Source organism: Thermobia domestica, chromosome 13, assembly GCF_964235325.1.
Source record: "Thermobia domestica chromosome 13, izTheDome1.hap1.1, whole genome shotgun sequence".
Taxonomy (NCBI): Eukaryota; Metazoa; Arthropoda; class Insecta; order Zygentoma; family Lepismatidae; genus Thermobia; species Thermobia domestica.
In genome coordinates, this window is record NC_137466.1 from 17,393,849 (window position 1) to 17,415,460 (window position 21,612).

Genomic DNA, 21,612 nt, shown 5'->3' on the forward strand with positions numbered 1-21,612 from the left:
AAATCGGAAGACCACACGCCTAGTAATCATAAGCCTAATGGTTCGCGCCCACACCGCGGTACTTTATTATTATTGTTATTATTACTGTTTTTAGACTCATCTCAATGTAAACAAATTATGCATATAGGCGATTTAACATATTTTGGGGAAGTAATTTTGTGGTTCCTTGGCGTTTCGTCGCGTCTCTGCCGCTGGTGGTATAATTTTCAAAAGGAAAGTTGGGGGTAACCGCGGATCATCCAATTTTTTTTTGGCAAGATGTCTCTAGCTGCTCAACGATGGTCTACCGACGCTTACGGAATGGGGCACTCTCTAGTGAAATACTGGGAGCGCGGTGGCTCAGTGCTAGAGCGTTCACCTCTGGTGCTTCGGGGTTCCTGGTTGGATCTCAGCTTGCGTCGTGTGGACTTTGCGGTGGACAAACACCGTGCTCGTGGGTTTTCTCGGGGCTCTTCCGTTTCCTCCCACTTTCTTCGTTCCCATTTCACTCCTCTCTCATCATCACCGTCTCTTATAGCCTAACCGGCATAAGCGTGGGACGTAAAACTTAGATTTCATTTCATTTTCCTAATGGAATATAAACCAAGATATTTTTAGTGTAATACTAAAACAAATAAATGCATATTGACAAACTAAATGAATTTATTTCAGTAGAATTATTTCCTAAAAATATAACATTTGTGGTAACAGTCACGTTAGCTTTGTATCTGACCAGTAAACTCACTATTAGTTAAATTAATGCAATCTATAATTTACTTAAATGATCCACAAGTGCAAGCAAATATTATGCAACGATACTTCAATATTTATTTTATTTACTCAATAACACTTTTTAATAAAATTTTACAATGGAGTAGTTTCATTATTAAAACCTTGTACGAAAACAAGATTGAATTTTATGAACATCAATTTAGAAATATTTATATTCTATTAATATTAATACAGTTAAAGCCATTAAAAGAAAGTTTGAAATGCTAAATATTGACGTCTTGGTCCCGCTGTTAAATGCAATAAATTCCTTGAAGTAATAAAGATCTACAAAGAGTCGTGTAGTAACAGTGCAATTACATCCTTGTCCACCAAGAATCACTCCAGAAAGTTTTTCCTCACAGAAGACGGGACTTCCAGTATCACACTGAAACAAAAGATGTTCTAAGAATTGATTGAGTTGTAACAATTGATTTCTTTCAACCAATATGTGCATTTACTTCAGCCTAACGCTTTCTATAATTTTCTAAATAATAAGGCAACAGTTACAACTATCTATAATAAATACAATATAAATGAAACATCTTTCAATACTTTGTATTGTGTGGATCTGTAGAAGGAACATTTGCTGAAAGATATTTATTTCATGTTTTCTTTAATCAAGGTGACCAGGATTTTCACTTGCGAAAACGGGACACATACGAATCGTCTACGGGGGGGGGGGGGGGGTTATGACTTCCAGATTGCATTTTGGGACTCAGCAGTGTTCTCAATTTACAAACTACACAAGTAAGAGTGATAACATACCGTTTCTAACTTTGCGTGTACCACACAACAAATAATGGTTCCCGATTGCAAGTTCTACCCAACAATTCTTTTAACTAGTTGAACACTCAGAATTCCTACTCAATTCTCACTTGAACAACGAACACTCAATTCCCATTTGAAAATTCAGAATTTCACGGCTGAACCTTGGCAACGAGTGTTGGTAAGGAAGAGAGAATTTGCATTGACGATTTATATTTTGAATAATAATTACGGGACACCTAGGTCACTTTTACTTAAAACGGGACATTTAGGCGTCCCGGTCGGGAATAAAAAAAAACAGGACAACGGTTGGAAAAAAGGGACTGTCCCGGCTAAAACGGGACGTCTGGTCACCTTGTCTTTAATCCTTTAATCACATATAACCTGTGATATTTGAAATATTGTCTAGTTACTTGTTAGAAGAAAAGTAGTATTAATATTAAACGAAAACTAGTGCTAAATAAAATGGACATCTGTAGATTTTTTTCTAAGAGGTGCTATGAATTATTCAGGAGTTATTACTATATCTAATTCATATTTATGTGGTACATTATACATTCAAACATTGACTAAAGATTTTCACAAATGAATAAAACGCATTTTGATGATTCATAAATATTAATAAGCATATACAGAGTGTTTTAATTAACTATACCGACAAACTATAAGAGATGATTCCTCACATCAAAATAAGTCAAAAAGTTCCTATGAACCTGTGAGGGAAAGTGCATATTTTCAGAGCTAGGGCTGTCCAAAATCGCGAAAAAGCCAAATTTGAAGAGGCCCTATTTCGAATTGGAGAAAGCATGGGCCGGTAGTCCTTATCAGCGTAAAGCATACGCAATCCAAAAATGCATATTTCATTAATGTTCAATGGGTTGCAGAGTATTCCCTGCAGGGTGAAATTCCCAGACATTTCTTCAACTGAATTTTGAGATATGCTCTGACTTTAAGATTGGTCCAAAGTAGGCAAACGATAAGCCTTGATAGCAGTGAACACGGTATCCTTTGGCGCGATGTAGGAAGTGTTAAGGATCGTCAACAGCACAGTCTCTCGTACTCGGGAAAAAACATGATGAGATGTTTTCTTTCACGCTTATAAGTGAGGAAATGCGAAATAAACTGTGACGAAATACACCGCATCACACGTTGTTCCGAAACAAGAAAACATGGAGCTTCCGGTTCCTAACACTTCCGACTTCCCTCCGAAGCATTGGATGTCGATTGTTGTCAAAGCTTACTTCCTGCCTACTTTGGACCCAGGGTTGCCAACCGTCCCGATTCTATCTGGGACTGTACCGATTTCTGACTTACTTGTCCCGTGTCCCGACCGGACACTCGTCGGGACGCATACTGTCCCGATTTATAGATTTTCAAAGTTAATATTTTACTGGGCCATTTTTACAAAGGAATAATTTCAGTCATTCTTTAAAGGAATTGATTTATTTGTGAAAAATACAGACATTCTAGTCTATATATATATATATATATATATATATATATATATATATATATATATATATATATATATATATATATATATATATATATATATATATATATATATTAACACTGTTTAAGTTAAATAAATTACAATTCTTTTAGTTTGAATTTGATGTATAGTGATAGCCAAAGAATAAGACTTGATTTTAGCAATACCTTTTGCCAGTAATTCCTTAATAATGTTATGCACTCATTTGTAATTAACAAAAATTCTATATAGTTTTATCTCTAAACTTTGTTTATATTAAATAAATTGCAGTTGTTTTGGTTTGAATTTGTTGCATATTTATATTGCTCATACATAGTGATGAGCGATGAGTGGTAAAATAAAAAAATAACGTATCGCAGTCATTCCGGTTCGTGTTATTGAGCTGATTATTAACATTATTTTCAACAACTCGCCGTACGTATAATCGTCTCCGTCGAGGGGAGGGACTTCAACACCGATTGCCCCGTCCCGATTTTTTCTTCAGAAAAGTTGGCAACCCCGTTTAGGCTCTTCTTGAAATCAGGGTAGACCTATATCTCAAAACTCTATTGAGAGCATATTTGAGGGTTATACCATGAACAGAATACCCTGCACATTCATTGAAAATTAATGTAATATGCATTTTTGGATTGTGTACTCGTAACTTCCTTTACGCTGATAAGGACCAACATCCATAGTTTCTGAAATTCCAAATAGGGCCTGTTGAAATTTAGTTTTTTCGCGATTTTGGACATCCCTAGCTCTGAAACTAGGCACTTTTCACAATATGTCTATATGAACTTTTTCTCTTATTTTGATGTGAGAAATCACCTCTTACAGTTTGTTGGTATAGTTATTAACACCCTATATAAGTATACAATATGATTCATAAGTACAATAATTCTTTAAAGCTTATTTGAGAGACTCATATCATCTTCATGCAAACATTATTTATAAAAAACACCATCATCATTCATCGTTGGAAGAGTGTTAAACTTTTTGGTCAGTTTCTTCATACAAGTAATGTGAAGGTATTGAAAACATTATTAGCACATGAGAAGATATGAACGGAAGGAATATCTGTTTGGTATTGTTTAATTGAGGTAACATTCTATTCCACGAAAAGATTTTCAAACACTTTGGTCTATTATTTCTTCTCCAAACTGTATAATTCACAACCTTGACCTTCAATCATATAACATGTATTCAACAATGGTCCTAGCACGTTGCCTTATAGCACTGTCTCAACAGAACTAACAAACACTAGGTACAGCATTAGCGGAAAACACATTATTACCATCTATCGAAATAGAAAAAAATAGTTTCACACATTTTGGGAGATTGCATGAAAGCTAACATTAACTTTCACTTTGAAATTTCTACTTATACTTAGAAAGTACACATTATAATCATATTAAAACTTCAGAAGACTACTTAGTCAATAGTCAAGACCGACAATTTTACAACAGGTGTCGTACATTCTGCTTGTTGAGTGCATAGTTATTAACTTAAACTAATCCATCAGTAATAATATGAACTACCGTGATCTCATCCCCAACTTACAGTTTTCTCTGAAATCAGGAGTACACCCACTGAGAGAGTTAACTAAGTGAGAATAATATATATTTTGCTACTATATATTTGTGCTTCGTCTGCACCAGAGCCGCAATCACCGGGGTTCACTCGATCCCAACCTTCGACTCGGGAGCCCTTCAAACAAAAGTTTCTGGGTATGTGTGGAATATTATTATGTTTCAACAACAAAACCAGATACACACCTTCAAATTTTCACCCATACCGGCTCGAGCTGTTCGCTCAGTTGAACCGCTTAGTCCAGCCGGTTAACATCCCTACACGGGTTAAGCTTCTGCTTCGGCTCAAAACTTTCATCGTGCAGGTCTCAGCCTTAGTGGTGAGAACTACAGTATGTACTTATATTAGTGCTCACGACATTTGAGGCTCTCTCGTTATAAAAATCCATTGTCGTCTTGTTAATCGAGACGAGGCGAGATGCGAGCAGTCTCACCTTGTGAGCAACACTAAAAATATTCCACATTATTGCTTACATTTCTCATAGCTTTCGCTTTCCAGTCTAATCAGGCAATGGTTTCAAAACGAGTTGAAACGAGCTAAACGAGCGGGCTATTTTTCAAATTCGACTCGACTCGAAACTCGACCTCAAAACAGTGACTCGGCTCGGAACTCGACTCGAGAAAATTACCTTTTACGCTCGCTTCGAGTTTCGAGTCGAGTTGAGTTTTAGCTCGACTCGTGTCCATCCCTAGTGATTATGAGAAGTGAACGAAATAGTGGAATGAAGAAAGTAGGAAGGAATGAGAGAACCCCGAGAAAACCCACGAACCCAGTGTTTGTCCACCACAAAACCCACTTGATGCGAGCTGGGATCGAACCAGGGATCCCACGCTCCAGAAGTGAACGCTTTACCGGTAAGCCACCGTGTCTTCATGAGAATGAGAATGAGCTATTCATTAAACCCTATTTCTTCATGCAAAGAACAAGGGCTTAAAAAAGGAAAAGGCTTCTGTAATGGAAAAGCAGCTGCACCATATGAACATACTTTGAATTTTTCAACATGCATTGTATCTACTTGAACTGGAATTTTATCATGTAACTTTTATTAAAATGGGTATCCTAAGGGGGTTAGATGGTGATCCAAAATGTATGCAAAAACAGAGTGTCTCAGAAACCTTTCACTCAAGTTAGGGGAATAAAACTGACTATATGAACTCCTCATTAAAAAAATTTTCATCGTTTTCAAAAATATGTCTTTTGAGTGGAAAACTAGGAGAATTTTTGTATATTTCTCCATATCATTCAAATCAGCGTTGCCTGTCTCCGTTTCAAATGAATTTTAGAACATAGAACTAGACTCAGAATTTTATCCTGCCACTTTTATTAAAATGCATATCCTAAAAAAGGCTGGAAAGGATATGGAAAATAGAGTATCTCATCATCTTCTCATGTTAGAAACACCACACAAACCGGCATTTAAAGTCCTCATTTAAACTGTATGACCATGTGCTCCATCCTTTTCGAAAGTTCTGCCTCTAGGAGGAAGTGGACAAATTTGTAAAATATCGACGAAACTTTTCAACCGTTTAGAAAGAAATTTCGTACATGGTTAGCAGTCGGATTGATCTTGCTTTTTATCATGTCACTCTTATTGAAATGCATATTCTACTGGAGGAAAGGGGTCTAATTTTTTCGCAACAAAAAATACACAAACTTATCCTTCTTGTGCGAAGAACGAGCATTTCAGATAGTCAATATTTTTTTAACATTACCAGAAGCTAAGCATCTATTTAACTGCATATTTTCTAACAGTGCAAACTCATTAAAATAGATTTTCGGTAGATAACTAATTTCTTCTGGCAATTCATTGATCCTACAGACTTCATAACAAAATGTTTGCTTTCATATTAAAAGGAGACGAACTCCTTAAAGAATCATACAATTTTGCTATGCTAATTACTCTTTGGCAATTTAGCAAGCAACTTTGGTTTGCTAATCTTATGTACGAAACAGTCTACACGATTTGATTACCGTCAAAAGAATTTGATGACCTCCATCTGATTAACAGTGAGATTCTTGAAACCTCGGTTTCACAGTCATATTATCATTTAGAAACACACCACTGTTTTAGAACTAGCATCAAAAGCGACTCTCCATTTTTCATTTTTAATAATCGCATGATACGGCATAAAGGACCAGCAACTGATTTCTCTATCTCTCTGATGGAACAAGTTTCTAACTAACTAGGTTCAATGCCACGTTCACAAAAGCTCTCCACTGACTTCTATTCTTAACCAACTGGATCCAGTTTGTACTTTGTATTGCTATTTCTGCGAGATCCATCTTAATATTGTCCTCCATCTGCGCCTAGGTCTTCCTAATGGTCGTTTTCCAATTGGACTTCCAGTTAAGACTTTAAAAGCGTTCCTTCTTTCTTCTATTCTAGCTACATGACCTACCGACCTAAGCCTCCTAGATTTATTGACCCTAATAATGTTTGGTAAACCGTATAAATTTTCTAGTTCCTCCTTATGAAGCTTCCGCATTACCCATTCCCGTTCCTCCTGGATCCAAATATCTGTCTCAGGATCTTGTTCTCAAATACTTTCAGTCTGCGTTTTTCCGTCAAAGTAAGCGACCATGTTTCGTAAACATAAGTCACATTTGCAAGATTATCGTTTTATATATTTTAAGCTTCAAATTCCTCGACAGAATTCGCGACAACATGAGATTTTGAACTCAATACCAGCAAGAATTCTCTAGGAACAGATTTCACGTGATCCAAATCTACATACTTTTGCATGAAGCTGCAATGCTTTTGTATAAAAATCTATAACAGTCGACAATCCTGTTGCTTATATATCTTACTTTTTAAAGTCCCTTGAATGTTCCTTGATTATAGTGGTAATGTTTCCTATTATCATACCAATATATAGCTTACTACAACTACAAATTACCTTGTAAACCTGAGATATTGATCATTTTCCAAGAAAGTAATTTTTATAACTTGAAAGAGACTTTCCGATGTTATATGAATGTTTTGAAAAAAGTCTGTTTAAGTTCAGGTAAGCGGAAAAGATATCCATTTGCTAAGAGTGTCTTATGTACAGGTAAGTTATTTGGGTTATTGTAAAGCGTTCATGTTTGATCTTTCCACTTCAATAGCACATCTAACATACTTTATGATATGTCAATGTTTAAACTACAAGCTACTTTTATCTTCAGTTCAAGGAATTTAAAATTCCTGCCATTTCAACTATGTATAAGTTTTTTTATAGGTAAGTGGGAGGGAACTCCACAATGTGAGTTTTCTGTAGCTGAATGTTTTGCACCTTCACCCATAAAGACGGCTGTTGAAGCGGTTAATGTAACTGAACGATAGGACGCTTTAGTTGAGTTTATTAACATAAAATTTTGTTTCGTTAAAACAGTGACTTAACTCGCGAACTTCTTGAAATAAATTCTTTAGACCTTTGACAAGTTTGTTCTTTCTTCGATATGTACATAATTTTAGTTTTAGACGCTTTTCGGTACTTATTAATAACAAATTTCACCAACACTTCTTATAAATATTCCACAAAAAATATAAATTATAGTTATAATTTGATACTTAACTATAGATCTAAGATACTTACAATGCAATCAGCGGAGCTACTGTTCATACAGACCAAAGTGTTATTGTCATCCGAGAGTTCTAAGGTAGGATAATCAACCATACAGTAACTCATGTTGGTCACAATTAGGCTATCACAAATTCTAGTGTAATTATAGAAATCCTAGAAGGAAAAGATTGGTGATATTTCAAATTAAGGCTTTAGAATATCATTTCATTGTCATAATTGTATGATATCATAAGTTGTGGAAAACCAGAAATATGTTATATTTCTTTTCTGACATCCTCACACATATTAGGAGAATTACTAGATTAGTAGGCATGAATGAGCGAAAAGTAGGGATAAAGGAAACTTAGCTTACAGAAATGAATACGAGAATTTTTTTGAGGTTCAAAACTTTTGCTTTTTTAAGATAAGTACTAGCTGAACCTGCGCTGTCTACTCAGTGTATCGTTTTGTTATGACCTGAACCTCCTTCCCACTGTGTATGTCTCCTAACTCACAAAGTAAAGGATAGGAGACTCACAAAGGAAGTGAATTGGTATGTATAGTTGTTGAAGTGAGTTAGTGGCAAATTTATAGAAATAATACGATATCAACTGGAAATATTTTTGCTAATAGATCCATATCCGTCCGAGTACGCCTCATTGAGTCTCTTGAGGTCTTTGAAGACGCGTCATTAACTTGTTCCGCCCAAAACGAATTTCGAGATGGTTTCTTTTGCATCGTTTCGGACAAAGGACAAAAATAAAGGACCCTAAATAAAGGAATAAAAATAAAAACATAATTAAATCACTTAGCTCTCACCTTTTTCACTCCCTATCCCATTGTTTTCCACTTCCCGAAGAAAGGGTGTACTACTTGAACGGTTTAACCTGGTAAAAAACCGCTTGTTTTCGAAGTGACTCCTGGAACTCTAACCAGGGTTAAAAAATAGGGTACCCGTAGCTGGCGGAGAAAAATAAGCGAGTCACTTGTCGTTTCCATCCCCATTGGTTGAATTGTAATCGCGAACTTCCCATATACGGTTGGATTACTTGCCTCTTTGATGTTCAAGGAAACAACCGTCGAATTGATTATAAGCCTCCACGAAGGCTAACAGACGTAATTGATCCTAACAGTTGACGACCTTGCTATTTCTTTGGATTCTCGATTTATTTGATACTCTCCTCTTCGGAGGCAGAGATACCCGAAATCAGTTGACGACCTTGGCATCTCTACCGGCTAACGAATACCTTTTGTGCTTCCTCTTTCATTGCGTGTTTTCCTAACATAGGGTCATGGTTTCTCCGACACAGCCCTCATATTAGCATTGCGGATTACCACAAATCATCCCAGGTCCACCTGACGCTGTTGCTGGTGACAGTCAACGCAGGAAAAGCCATAAACGTGTTCAAGGCACTAGTCGATCTCCATCTGGATCTCGAACTCGCTCACATTCGCCAGCTGTTTCACGATCAACTCTGCCTCAGGCATGAAAGAAAGCACATACCATTAGCGATTCTGAATCTGAACTTCAGATAGATCTAGGAGACGGCCGGCAACTTCCTCCATTACAAACACCGCAACGTCCACCGGTATACAGCTTTCTACTTCAACAGTTTGATCCTAAGTTTACCAACCTCAAAATTCTGCTCCAGCAATTCTGTAAATACGTACCTCGTACATTATTTCTGAGCTAATGCCTACTCGCAATGGCATCATCATCAAATCAACAGATGAAACATTGGCCTATAAAATTCTGAACCGCTGTAGCTACGAAGTCTTTGGCAAAAACAGCCACTATGACACGATTAACAGACAAAGGACCAAGCAAGCACCACCACCACGGAAATTGCATACCTTGTCTGTAGTTATACGTGATGTGGACCTGCCGATCACAGACGAAGAAGTTGCAGAAGAGCTCAAACAGGAAGGCCATGTCATTACGAAATGCATCCGCATTAAGAACAATGTCCTTACTTATATGATGCGTGTTCTTTCCTCGCATCAAGAAACCATCGATGAACATCTAACTTCAGGGGCATTCATCTTCAAACGTCGACACCGGGTCGAGGCATCTCACACTCCACAACCTCTCCCACTTCGATGCGAAAAGTGTCAAAAATGTAATTCGCATCCAACATGAAAATGTCCAAATCAACCAATGTGTGGCTTTTGTTCCGGCTCTCATTTCACTAAGGTCTGTCCAAATACACACCAACCGGCTGAATGTACTACATGTCCTGAACAACATCCTACGTTCAAAAAATACAAAGCCAGGCCATGAGTGGACGAGACTAAACCTGAACTTGTGGTGCCTATCAGAAAGCCCGAAACTAAATCTGAATCTCCGCCTGTCACCTCAGTGTATCAACCTATCACGATCGAACAACTTCTTGCATTTTTCACCATAGCTCTGCAAAACATTCATCTAATTCAAAGACAATATGTACTCCAACAAATCCAACTTGCAGCTCAGGCAACTCTTAACGTCACATTCAATGCTACATATTCAGGTCCATATGCTTATTTCCATGCTACTGCGGTTCCACCTAGCTCTTAAAAACCTCACTCACTGTACACCGATCATTATGGCTTTAATATTTCTGATTCTTAATATCAGGTCTCTTCAATCTCATAAACCACTGTTTGAACAATTACTACTAGAAGAACATGTTAATGCATTTCTCCTTAACGAAACTCGTCTGAAGACTAAACAAAGCTGCAAGTTTTCACGATACACAATGCTCAGACATGACTCAACCATACCCATGTGCCGTGCAAATGGCGGAGTCGCCCTTGGGTTTTCTCCTACAATCGCCAACATTTTCTGTCAATACCAAACATCTTGGAAAACATCATTACCACTCTATACGACAAAGATATATATGTCACATTGGCTAATATTTACATCCGCCCTGGTCACGTCATACCTCCCCAATTCTTTCAATATATCTCAGACACATTCCGCACCTACTTCATCATGGCAGACATAAATTTTCACAGTCTAACAGCCCTCCAAAAGGAACAACTTCTAGATTTCATTGCACTCGAAACATCCGGCACATTCCATACCCTGCCTCATTCTACCCGACCGATCTCGGATACCACTCCAGACGTTGTCATTACTTCAGCCAGTCTCTCTGCACACTGTACTCTCACAGTACTTGATCCTCTTGGTAGTGATCATGTTCCCGTTAAATTATCACTCACGTCTTCACACCGTCCGGCATCACACTTACCTCCTGTCACTCGTACCACGTTGCGCTTTGATAAAGCTGACTTGACTGACCAGGATATCGAAAGTACCTCAGTAGCACATTTGCCAACTCAACTCTACGAGAAACGGAGGATAATCTTTATAATTTTTTCATAAGTTCACCAGAACCTCAACCCAACACGTCTCATATTTTACCCGACAATCCTCTTGCTACGCCTATCACGGTAACAGATATCAATCCGTCACTGCTCGCAAACGCAATATTACCCCTGGTCTGGATTCAATCACTTATCGGCATGTCAAAGAAGCACTTTACGTCTTGCTACACCTATTGGCAACTATCGTTACGTTTATTCACCGCAGAGTATATCTTCCCCCTCAGTGGAAGACTTCCAAAACAATACAATTAACTCCGACTTTCAGCAAAATTATGGGTCGCATCCTTGTTAACAGACTTCACAATCACTTAAAAGCGAAAAATTTGCTACCTTTACATCAAGCTGGTTTCCGACCAGGCTATAGTATTAACGATCCTCACCAACATGATCACTAATCATTACAATTCTTCCAAGTCTGTCTATTTAGTTTTATTCGATCTCCAAAAAACATTTGTAAGGTATGGCACATGGGACTTCTATTCAAGCTTCTGTCTTTCCATATTCCTATCACATATACAAGCGTCATATATAATTTCCTTACATACTACCTGGCTTACATCTACATCAATGACGGTGTCTCTTATCCTATCTTTCTTCATAGCGGTATTCCTCAAGGCTCTGCCTTGTCCCCACTTCTGTATCTGCTTTATGTCGCCGACATGCCATCCTTACCTCAAAATGTTCATACCTTTCAGTACGTTGATGACACGGCTTTCCTGGCGTTAGCTAAAACTATCTCTCAAATAAAGCCATGAATGAAGCTATCCGTCGGTTTAGCGATTGCTGTCGGACGTGGCGCTTAACAATAAACGCTACCAAAACTGAGGCTATAGTCTTTATTCCACCAAAACGTCGATCACGAGTTCATCGGAACCCAGCTCGTCTTGCACTTACCGTAAATGATGCTGCCATACAGCACTCAAAGACAGTGAGCTACTTGGGTATAACATTTTATCACCATCTTACATGGTGTCTACACCCCGCTATCGTCGTAAGCAAATCCAAAATCAGATTGAATTTACTTAAACGTCTCATAGGAACAACGTGGGGTCCCCATTCTTCTATGCTCATTAACACAAGGTTTTCCCTCATCCCGTTCTTACGTATGATTTCAGCGCATGGATATCAGCAAGCGCAAAACATTACTAATAGCTTTAATAATGGAAAGACATGCTCTCCACCTAGCCTACCGCATTAAATTATGGAGACTAACCCGTGAACTATACGACCACATCACGTTTCCTCACCTTCTTTATCATCTCGAAGCTATTCGTCTTAACTATATAACTCAACTCTATGACAGCAGACACGCTATATTTTTTGAAACCGTTCACAGCGACGCTTCTTACACCCAAAGCCATCGCCATACGCCTACACCTCTCTCACTGCCTTTCGCACTATATAAATATATTGTACCTCCAGATCATCCCGACTTTAACATCATCAATATCCTCAGCACGTCACACATCCCGGCTCATATCACATTTTCATATCATGCACAGTAAACCCGCTTGTTACTAACACGGCCTCCTCATGTATCTCATTACGTCCAGAGTCGCCCCTGGACAGAAGATTATAACCCAGCATCTGTCTTATTAACCAGTTTCTTTGTGTTGTGTCGTCTTTGCAGCACTCCATCCTCATTTCATTTTACTCATCTCACCAAAAATAGCTAGTCGACTCAGACTTCCAAATTGCATCTTCGAAATTATGGATGTTATGGAAAAAGCTTATGGATGTTAAATGAAGTTAATAAATGTCCCTTTCCCCAGAAATTCCTTTCCCCATAATAATGTCAAATCTCTTTCTCTAATAGAGGGTGTAGCCCTCACAATGGGTGCTAGCTACACCATAGCTAGCTAACTTTAAAAAACGAGCAATGCTTTTGTTGCTATTGTAGCATTTTAATAGATAGATGATGGAAAAGTAACTATAATGAAAATGGAAAGAAAAAATACAATATAGAAAATAAGGATTGAAAGTTATTTAACATAACAAAAGAGATATGAAAAACGAGCTGAAGCATGACATCCAAAATTAACAACAAAGTAGGGAATACATATCTGGCATGTACAAATTTATAGATTTTTTGTAGCAGAAAAATAATGAAATGTATCAACTTTCTATGGTTGCGTCCCTAAATCGAACAAAAGCAAAGTAATGCTGTGAAATAAATAGAATTGATACAAATTGCTTAAAAAGTACATTACTCCATGTCGTAAACGTCGCCAACACCTAGTGACACACTTGTCGGTAAATGGCGATCGTTGATATAATGACGCGTCGACGTGTACCACTCGCGGCAGGGTTTCGTTGAGTCGAAACAGGTATCTAATGCCGGTGTGTTGAAGTTATCACCGCGTAGCAGCGAGGACTTCGTTTCGGTCCGCACTCCTTTGATTCGTCACGGAGAATCGCGAAGGGACTAACACGCACGAACTATCGCCAGTCATGTGCATGCGATTATATATATATATATATATATATATATATATATATATATATATATATATATATATATATATATATATATATATATATATATATACTTTTTACAGCCGAATTATTCCTATAGTGAGACCCACGGGTCAAGAGTAACGTCTGCCTCTAATCACGAAGTGAAAAAATCTTGATATTAGTGCGTACAACTGTATGAATTTAGAGGGCAACTGTCACCGTTCATTAGAAACTAAACATTGGAAAACTACGAAATAGAGTAAGTAGATGAGCGTAATTTTGTTACATGGCGAACGAATTTTATCTGATCCTACACAATAATCGTCGAATATACACTTAAAAACAGTTTTCGAAGTGAGACGGTATGCGGTGGTATGCCATACCGCTTCTGGGTTTTCAGTGATGAAGACATACCACCTCTGTTTTTTCGTTAATTAAGACATATACCGTCACTGGAAAGTGGATGCAAATATATATTTAATACAGTGAAACCTGTCTATGTTGGCCACCATCGGTTCCATCGAAAAGTGGCCAACTTAGACAGCTGGCCAACTTACAGAAAATAAGTGTGATTTGTGTATTTTTAGAATAGGATTTCTAGTTTACTTGATTGTAAAATTTTAATAATCAGTGCCACGACAGCTACTTATAAATAATGTATATAGAGTAATCATAAAAGTATACAGTACTAGAAAATATTACTATAGTATGCAACAGCGCCGATTACTCTATAAATTTGGGGGGGGGGGGGCATTCAGATGCAGAAGGTATATATATGAAGATTTTAAGACAAATTGCACTCAAATTATACCAAATATTGTATACTCATAAATAAAATAGGGGCCACATGATCTTTGGGGAACTCTGGCCCCCTCGGTCCCCCAAGATCGGCGCTCTTGATAGTATGTTCAATATATATGCATACCTTTCTCTTCCTGAACACTAGTCTGGTACACTGGATTATTCGGATTGAAAACACAATAACACAAACAACCATGAAATAGAAGTGTATGTACGCAGTTTATTGAAATTGATATTATAGCACACTGAGTTATTCAGATTGAAAACAAGAAAAGCCAAGTTATAAATTGAGAAATTCATATGCAATTTATATGGCTTCTTTTCAGTTGTTACTGAATGGTGGTTCGTTCTAGACGTACAGTATTTGTTTTATTCTTTTTGGTAGATATGCACATTCTAATATTGTAGTTAACTACCTCTTGTTACTGAGCTAAAAGTGTTTCCCTCGGAGCCAAAGATGTTTTGAGAAAATCTTGAAGGAATTGATATCTCAAACACTCCGCTATCTTTTGACAAGCCGACAGGTGACAATAGTTTACAATTGAGATGGTTATTTTAACCTTGAGAATTTTCCGGAATTCCTATAGCTCCCCACTGATGAGAGGAGTTGATATAGCTAATGGTTCTACCAAACAAGACAGGGTAAACAAATACGTACAACCATTTCCGGAATTCCTGTACGTGCTTTTTCTTATTCACACCTTCCTTCACCACCCCTTTATAAGGGTAGTGTTCTGGCCATTGACCTCCAAGAACAAACCGTGCGAATCTATGATTCTTTGTGTCCAGTCACAAATACAGAACATCTGCCTCTCATATGGGAATACGAAAGAGTTAAGAAAAATAACAAAACATATTTTGCGTGGCCAAGATACGCAGGTAAATTTATCATTATCATTATAGGATAAACATTGCTTCAGTGTGGCCAACTTCCAAGATAGACAGGTGGCCAACATATAGAGTAGTAAGTAACGAATGTCTTATGGGAAAATGCAGGTTCAAGACGAACTAGGCCAAGATAGGCAGGTGGCCAAGTTGACAGGTTTCACTGTAAATCCATTTGTATACACAGTAATTGACGAATAGCTTTTCATCTCAAAGATTTTAAGTTGCCAACACCGACAGTTTTGTTATCTTCCCCTATCTCTTGCTTTAAAAATAAGGGGCCTTATGCAGAGTCGTTTTGATGCGTGATTAGTGCCATACTAAAGAGTTCGATTAACATATGTTTCCTACAGTAGTCAGGTTTTTAGTATGACACTAATCATACGTCGAAACGACTCTGCATAAGACGGAAGATGTCTACAAAAAATGTTCACTCTTTGCTTCTATGCAAAAACTCGTATTGGTTCTTGGTTGTGTTGATTCCAGATAAGGGTCACATAACAGAAAGGAATGAGTCATGGATCCAATCCAAAGAAAAGGCAGTGTATTGAAGGTGCGACTCATTTAAACCGAAATCGAAAAGTATTGTTATGAATTCGCCGGGATTCCTTTTGTGTCTATAATGATAAAGAAACACATAACTGACTCCCGTATTTACGAGAAAAAATAGTTTATGCAATCAAAACAATCTTATGTTTTGCTTAAGTGTTTTATGTTAAATATGTTGTTTTGCTTATTGTTTTACATTAAGCTTTTACATTTTGTAGTGCCATATTCAATTGTTTCTTTCTTATGTATGTGTGTATCTTCTTGACTATAATTGTGCGTATAATTGTCATAACTTGAGCATAGGTGGATTTAGGATTGTCTACTGTGAAGCGGACTTCATGGGAGTCTGGAATACCTCTCAGTCGTGTGGGGGTTAGCGAGTTCTCTGCGGGAAATATTAAAAAATTGTTACTATAAAACTCGGTTTTTGACCATTTTCATGTATAATTCTCTATAATACAACATAAGGAGTTTTCTTCTGTTTTTCTCAGAAAGTTGGGACTGGGGCAAAGCCTCTCCATGCCACCCCGTAACAACGGAGAAACTCTTTCATGGTTTTGAGTCATTGTGTAAATAAAAATGTAATCTTTAGGCAACATACCCCCATTTTCTTTTAACATTTAGATAGACAGTATGTCGAGTTAAAATGGTAATAAACCATACTGACTCTGCTTTCTTTTCAACTTCGAATACTGCTTAAAAGAGCACTCTGATTGACCAAATTACAAAGACCTATTAACGAAACAAAATAGGAGCTCAGGTCAAGCAGACCCTCAAATCACAACTTAATAAACCGGGTACACATGACTTTTTATGTCATATGAAAGTACTTGGTTAGTACCGGATTGTACCACAATGAGTTTTAGTTTAATCATAACAGATTATGAAAAATTAAGAAAACAAAATTGGGGTCTGTGTGAACCTGGCTCCCCCCACGTTGTACAAACAATTTAATTGGCTCATTTGAAATACTTTCGTTTGTACCGGATTGTACCGTAGTTTGTTTCGTTGATACCGTCCTCGATTATGAAAAATTAACGAAACAAAATGGGGCTCAGGTCAAGCAGGGCCTCAAATCACGATTTAACACACTGGGTACACATGACTTTTGTATCTCATATGAAAGTACTTGGTTAATACCGGATTGTACCACAATGAGTTTTGTTTAACAATAATAGATTATGAAATATTAAGAAAACAAAATTGGGGGCTGTGTGAACCTGACTCCCCACCATGTTGTACAAACAATTTAGTTGGCTCATTTGAATGATTTTCGTTTGTACCGGATTGTACCGTAGTTTGTTTCCTTGATACCGTCCTCGATTATGAAAAATTAACGAAACAAAATAGGAGCTCAGGTCAAGCAGACCCTCAAATCACAACTTAATAAACCGGGTACACATGACTTTTTATGTCATATGAAAGTACTTGGTTAGTACCGGATTGTACCACAATGAGTTTTAGTTTAATCATAACAGATTATGAAAAATTAAGAAAACAAAATTGGGGTCTGTGTGAACCTGGCTCCCCCCACGTTGTACAAACAATTTAATTGGCTCATTTGAAATACTTTCGTTTGTACCGGATTGTACCGTAGTTTGTTTCGTTGATACCGTCCTCGATTATGAAAAATTAACGAAACAAAATGGGGGCTCAGGTCAAGCAGGGCCTCAAATCACGACTTAACACACTGGGTACACATGACTTTTGTATGTCATATGAAACTACTTGGTTAGTACCGGAGTGTACCACAATGAGCTTTACTTTAACCATAATTGATTATGAAATCTTAAGAAAACAAAATTGGTTGGCTACGTAAACCTGGTTGAGGACAAGCTGGCCCAGACAACTCAATTTCTTTACAATTCGAATGAAAACGTGCCCAAGAATTTGTACCAAATATGTACTAATTTGTACCACCAAAATCGAATTAGCACTCCCACCAATACTTAGAAGTTTGAATTCTTGATTGCGGGTCAAGCTGTCACGCATAACTTATTTTTCTTTCGAATAGTAATCAAAACGGTATCAAAAATTTGTAGCCAATATTTACCAATTTGTGGTACCAAAATTTGAATATGTACATCCACCAATTTCGATAAATTTGGATGTAGGTTGGCGGGTTAGACTGGCCCGCACAACTTATTTTTCATTAAAATTCAAATCGAAACGGTACCAAACATTATTACCCTATATGTACAAATTTGTACCGCCAAAATTAAAATGTGTACTCTTATCAATTTCGAAAAGATTGGATTTTTGATAACGGGTGGAGCAGAGCCGCACAACTCTTTTTTTAAATTTGAATCAAAATGGCACCATAAACTGGTACCCCATACTTACCAATTTGTACCACCAAATTAGAATTGGTGCTTCCACCAATTTCGAGAAATTTGAGTTTTCGATAATGGGTCAAACTGGATTGCATAACTTATTTTTCTTTCAAATTCGAACCACAACGGTACCAAAAAATTGTATCCAATATGCGCCAACTTGTACCACCAAAATTAGAATTTGTACACACTACTTATTAATTTTATGGAGGACCAGTATGACGTCAAGCTGGCCTACACAACACATATTTTTCCAATTCGAATGAAAACGGTACTAAAACTTTGTAAGCAATATGTACCAATTTGTACCACCAAAACTATGATTTGCATCCTCACCAATTTCGCGAGAATTGAATTTTTAATGGCGAGTCAAGTAGGCTTGCGCAACACTTTTTCTTCCTAATTCAAATCAAAACGGTACCAGAATTTTGTACTCAATGTGTACCAATTTATAACACCAAAATTAGAATTTGTATTCCAGGAACTTTCGTGAAGCGTGGCAGGTCATGTCAGACAGAATTTTGTTGGCAGGTCAAACTTGCCCACAAAACTTATTTTCCTTTCCAATTTGAATCAAAATTGTTCAAAAATTTGTGCCCGATATGTACAACTTTTGCTACAAAAATTAGAATTTCTAGTTCCACCAATTTTGAGGAACTTGAGGCGGGTCAAACTGACCCACAAACACTTTCTTTCTAATTTGTATCAGAAATCTTACAAAAATTTGTACCCAATATGTACCAGTTTGAAATATCAAAATAAGAATTTGTACCTTCACCAATTTCGAGAAATTTGAATTTTTCTTAGGAGGTCAAGCTGGCGAGCACAAAACTTTTTTCTTCACAATTCGAATCAAAACTATACCAAAATTTGTAGCCAATATCTAGCAGCTTGTATCACCAAAACTAGAATTTGTACACCCACCAATTTTAAGAAATATCAATTTAATGACAGGTCAAACTGGCCGGCTAACTTATTTTTGTTTCAAATTCGAATCAGAACGCACAAACAATTTGAATATAATATATACCAATTTCTACCGCCTCAATTAGAATTTGTACCCCCACTAATTTCGAGGAATTATAAATTTTGGTGCCAGGTGAAACTGGCCCGCATAACTTATTTTTCTTTGCAATTCGAATGAAAACGATACTAATAATGTGTACTCGATATGTATCAATTTCTACCACCAAAATTAGAATTTGTACCCTCACCGATTTGGAGAAATTCGAATTTTCAATGTTGGACCCAACTTAACGTCGAAATTTGACTCGTGCAATACATTTGGTTTAAGAATTCGGATTAAAATGTTACCAAAAATTGGTGCCAAATAAGTACCACTTTGTACTCTCAAAATTATAATTTCCAATCCTACCTGTTTCTAGAAATTTCATTTTTCATTGCAATCTGCTTGGGCACGGCATCCCATTTTTTTTATTGAATCTAAATTGTATTCGATTCGAACGAGAACGTGCAACTAAATTTCCCCGTAATTCATAAAAACGGAACGGAAAATTTGCTTATAACTTGCATGAGCAAAATCATGTATGAATAAAGATTTGAAATTGTTATTCAATTAACGGCTAATTTATCACCAAGTCAACTCCTCCAGGCCAAAGGCTTATTCAGAATTCATATGAAAATTGTCCAAATTTTTTTTTTAGATAATTTGTAACAAAAAATGTTACATTGTGCCTGCACCAATTCAATAAATTTGAAATCCTTACTCAAATATGTGGACCTATTTGATCTCAAGGTAAACAACAGAATCGTATTTTTTTTAATTCGACTTTACCAATTCGCAAACGAATTTTTGACTATTTCCATTAAATATTTTAACTCTGGAATGTATTATTGATGGCAACTGAATTTGTAAAAATTTGTATAAGCAAAATTAGAACTTAGACTCTGTTAACGAAACGGAGATATGACTGGATGGAGACGACTTTACAGAACTGATTCTCTGAATGAGTTCTGTAATAAAAATTAATATTGTCCATGATCACAAATGGTTGAAAAAAAATCACCCACCCATAAATATTTTGGAGTCCTCAACATATGTAGATATTTGACTCTCTTTCCACCAACCAAGTTGTACAAATGCCAATGCTATTTACGAGGGGGGACCAAAAGAAACCGGATTGAAAGAGCGCTGCCGTTCCTAGGCGTAGTAGAGAGTTCTCCTGCTAGGTGGGTCTAGTAGAGACCTTCCCAGATCAGTTGGCCAAGCGGCGTCTGCGTAGGAGGTTAACGTTTGATCGTATTATTGTTTTTCTCAACTGTTCTAGTTTGCCGCCTGCGAAATCGTTATGACAGATTCAAAGGAACAAGGAGTGTGTTTGCTTCCTACTTGGAAAATCGGAAACGAAAACTTACCAAATGCTTCAACAGGCTTTCAAGAAGGATACTATAAACCGCACACATTTTTTTTGAATGGTTTGGGCGCTTTAAGTGTGATGAGATGAGTGTTGAAGATCATGCTTGTTCTGGGTGCTCTTCATCATTTCGAAACGACGAAAACATCGAACAAATCTGTCCCAAAATCAGCAAGGATCGTCGTTTCATGATCGATGATATATATCAAAACAGGCAGGAGCGAGTTGGAGCTCGTGCCAGCGCGAGGTTTTGCAAATGAGACATGTTGCGCTAAGTTTGTTTCTCGCCTGCTTACACAGGATCAAATCATTCGTCTGAATTTGAGCCAGGACTTGAAAATCAGATTGAAAATGATCCAAACTTTTTAACCAACATAATGACATTTTCCGAGAATTAAACAAAATCTAAAAGGAAAATGTTTTGATGGTGTAGAGGCTGTAAATAGAACTTTGAAGAGCGCATTGGACGATATAAAAGTTTCAGAGTTCCAGAGGTGCTTCAAGCAGTGGGAATGAAAATGGAAGAAATGAATCACATTTAATGGAGAGTACTTTGAATGAGACAAAGAATTTTGTAAAAAAAAAAAAATGTAATAAATTATTTTTTTTAGAACGAAAGTCCGGTTTCTTTTGGATCCTCCCTCGTATTTAATCTGCCGCCTACTCAACAAATTGTTTTGTGACAATGCTTTCCTTTATTGTTTCTAATATTTGGTACA

At 37.1% G+C, this 21,612-nt stretch overlaps 1 protein-coding gene across 3 annotated transcripts in view; it reads right to left on the minus strand.

The window, feature by feature from the left end:
- Positions 1 to 631: 631 nt before the first annotated feature.
- Positions 632 to 21,612, minus strand: part of LOC145669141 (trypsin-like) — a 77,406-nt gene continuing 56,425 nt past the window's right edge. For all 3 annotated transcript variants that reach the window (XM_081737486.1, XM_081737485.1, XM_081737484.1), the window contains exons 6-7: positions 8,155 to 8,295; positions 632 to 1,135 (exon numbers count right to left, since the gene is read on the minus strand). In XM_081737486.1, the coding sequence (XP_081593612.1) occupies positions 911 to 1,135; positions 8,155 to 8,295 (366 nt within the window). In that variant the 3' untranslated portion in view covers positions 632 to 910. The remainder of the gene's footprint in view (positions 1,136 to 8,154; positions 8,296 to 21,612) is intronic.